We start from the raw sequence: 2737 nt of genomic DNA, 5'->3' as shown, positions 1-2737 counted from the left end.
CTCTCAATATGCAAATGATTGCACTTATGTTTTTTCTTTTGGACACTGTGGCTGCATTTTGGAGTAAAAATGCAGCCACAAATGCAGTCTTTTGGACTATGGGGAAAAAGGCTTTTCTACCTTGGCTCCCGAAGTTAGCCGTGGCTGTAAGCTGTTTACTACTAACTGCTAAAGTCGTGGCTCCGTCTCACCCCGTAGTGATCGACTCCCTGTAGCTACGCAGCGCCGCTATTACCCTGCTTGGATCTGAGTAGCTGCCTCTCAGACTGCCAGGATCTCATCGTTCGATCTCATTCCCTCTCACATAACCGGAAAAGCTGGGGAATGGCGGCGCTTTTGACATTTCTCTGACAATGGAAAAATATGGTTTACTAATTTTAGCATAACTCGGGTTATACTTGGCCTATTAACACAATTTAAAAACTGGTGTGTAGTTTATAATGTGCACTTTAAGCTCAAGGTGAAAGTGAGACTGAGGGAGGCGGAGTCTTGCTGCTACGCCGTAACAAACTAGACGTTATAAAGAGCTAGAAGGCTATGGACCCCTATGGTTTGACGGATCGATACTCGCGGATGAAAAATCGATACTTTCCGAGGGCGGAAAATATCGATATATATCTCCGAATCGATGTATTTATACAGCCCTAGTTATAACACATAATATAAATTTTATAAAATGTGTTGTTTCATTTCTAATGTAGGCTGTCATGTCAGATAATCTAAGTCAATGTTGGAGAATAATACATTTTTTTAGATTTACGGAATCTCAGTTAGCCTTCATAGCGGGGCTGAACCCTTTGTTACACCAAGCACTGTAGCTAATATTAGCTGGTATCTCGCCGGTGGACATAAATACAGTAAAGTAATATTCTAATCACAAAATATACACAATAATATGTCCATCATACTTGTGAAATGTTGTCTGTGGAGCCTCACATCAATAGTCCATCGATCMGAACAACAATATCCCTCAGTGCTGAGGCATCTTCTGCTGTTTTGATTGAGCAAAGTAGGAGGGACGACCGCTCCAAGATGGCCGCCGTATTTGCTGCGCCGGAGCAGCCAATGCGGGGTCTGCTCTTATAATAAGTCTATGGTTTCCCCACCCTTATGAAAATTAAATAGTCTAAGTATATAAAATGTTAGCATACTTGAAGCCAGATTAATAATCAGTTTACTTTAAGTTTGTTAAGGATTATTTAACATGAAGCGTGTTATTGTGGAACAACTAATTTTGTGCTTAATGTATTTTAATTGTAATTAAATTGTAGAAAATCACAATTTGAAGTGTGCTAAGTTTACTATCAGACGCTTTTTGGAACAACTAAAAGTATACTTTTTATACTTAAAGTGTAAAGATTTTTATGTAATATAAATGTGCTTAATTAGTATATCTTAAGTTGACCATTTTTATGAATGAATTACATTTAAAATATATTTAGAATGTCTTCAAAATATATAAGCATTATCCACTCTGGCTACTTTTTTAGATACACCTGTAAAACTGCTCATTTACACAAATGTTGAATCAGCCAATCACATGGCAGCAACTCCACGCATTTAGGCATGTAGACATGGTCAAGACGATCTGCTGCAGTTCCAACTGAGCATCAGAATTCAGAAGAAAGGTGACTTTAAGCGTGGCATGCTTGTTGGTGCCAGATGGGCTGCATTGAGTATTTCAGAAACTGCTGATCTACTGGGATTTTCACGCACAATTATCTCTATGGTTTATAGAGATGGTTGTGAAAACTAATCCACAAAGCCAGGGATGTCATTGGAGTGGAGCTAGACTCTGTCAGAGAGAAGGATCCCTGTCCAAGATGCAGGTCATCTTTCACAACAAATTTCATCTACTTCATGACATGGTGCCTGGATAGAGAAGCACCTTCATCCAGAGACTCGTTTTACCAAAGTGAACCACAGAGCAACACAGAAAATTATTTCTGCCTGCAGCCATTCAACTTTACCATAGCCAACTATGAGTAACTTAAATCTACTTTTCTCTGCACTCATTTATAGGCTGTTTATACATCAACATATATGCATGCATATTTATTTATTTATATTCAGTCATATTGAATTACTTGCATCACTCTTATATATATATTTAATAAATGTGAACTCTTATGGTTATATTTGCATTATTAATATTTAACATATTGGGTGGAGTAGCCTGTCAACTAATAAGCAATTTCCCCTTGGGGATCAATATAGTACATTTTATTCTATTCTTATACTATTCCATAAACAATCCAATTCTATTCCTGAAATATGTTTTTATAGTTGATTGTCCATACATTATACATTTTTATTAATAAAGGAATTAATAATGCCATTTTTTGTCTTGTCTTTCAGGCATTGCCTGCATTGCTCTTTCATTTGTAGATGCTCAAGGTTGCCCCTTTAGGGTTGCAGCTCATGACTGTTCTTCTATTCTAAAATATGAGCCCTGCTCCATCCCTCTTCACCCAGAACATTTTGAGGAGCTGACAACTGTGATTAAAGCGGAAGCCATCAACATAAACCAAACTTCAGGTAATAGACACACAGATTGGCTTATGTTTGGGTAGAGCTCTGGGACGTCGTTTCCCCCAAAACTTTATTTGGTTTTTAACAAATTGTACAGTCTTTTTTTTATTTTTATTCCCTTCTCACCCTCCGCGGGTGATCTCTCTCTCTCTCTCTCTCTCTCTCTCTTTCATCCTCTGAGCTCGGGTCCTCTACCAGAGGCCTG

At 38.1% G+C, this 2737-nt stretch overlaps 1 protein-coding gene across 1 annotated transcript in view; it reads left to right on the top strand.

The window, feature by feature from the left end:
- szt2 (SZT2 subunit of KICSTOR complex) overlaps positions 1 to 2737 on the top strand; it is a 167784-nt gene that overhangs the window by 102132 nt on the left and 62915 nt on the right. Inside the window, 1 exon segment of the mRNA XM_017304280.1 lies at positions 2359 to 2538. Within this exon segment, the coding sequence (XP_017159769.1) occupies positions 2359 to 2538 (180 nt within the window).

This window comes from Poecilia reticulata, linkage group LG4 (assembly GCF_000633615.1).
Source record: "Poecilia reticulata strain Guanapo linkage group LG4, Guppy_female_1.0+MT, whole genome shotgun sequence".
In the NCBI taxonomy this organism is placed as follows: domain Eukaryota; kingdom Metazoa; phylum Chordata; class Actinopteri; order Cyprinodontiformes; family Poeciliidae; genus Poecilia; species Poecilia reticulata.
Note: the sequence above shows the minus strand (reverse complement) of the source record. Positions and strands in the feature narration are given on the sequence as shown.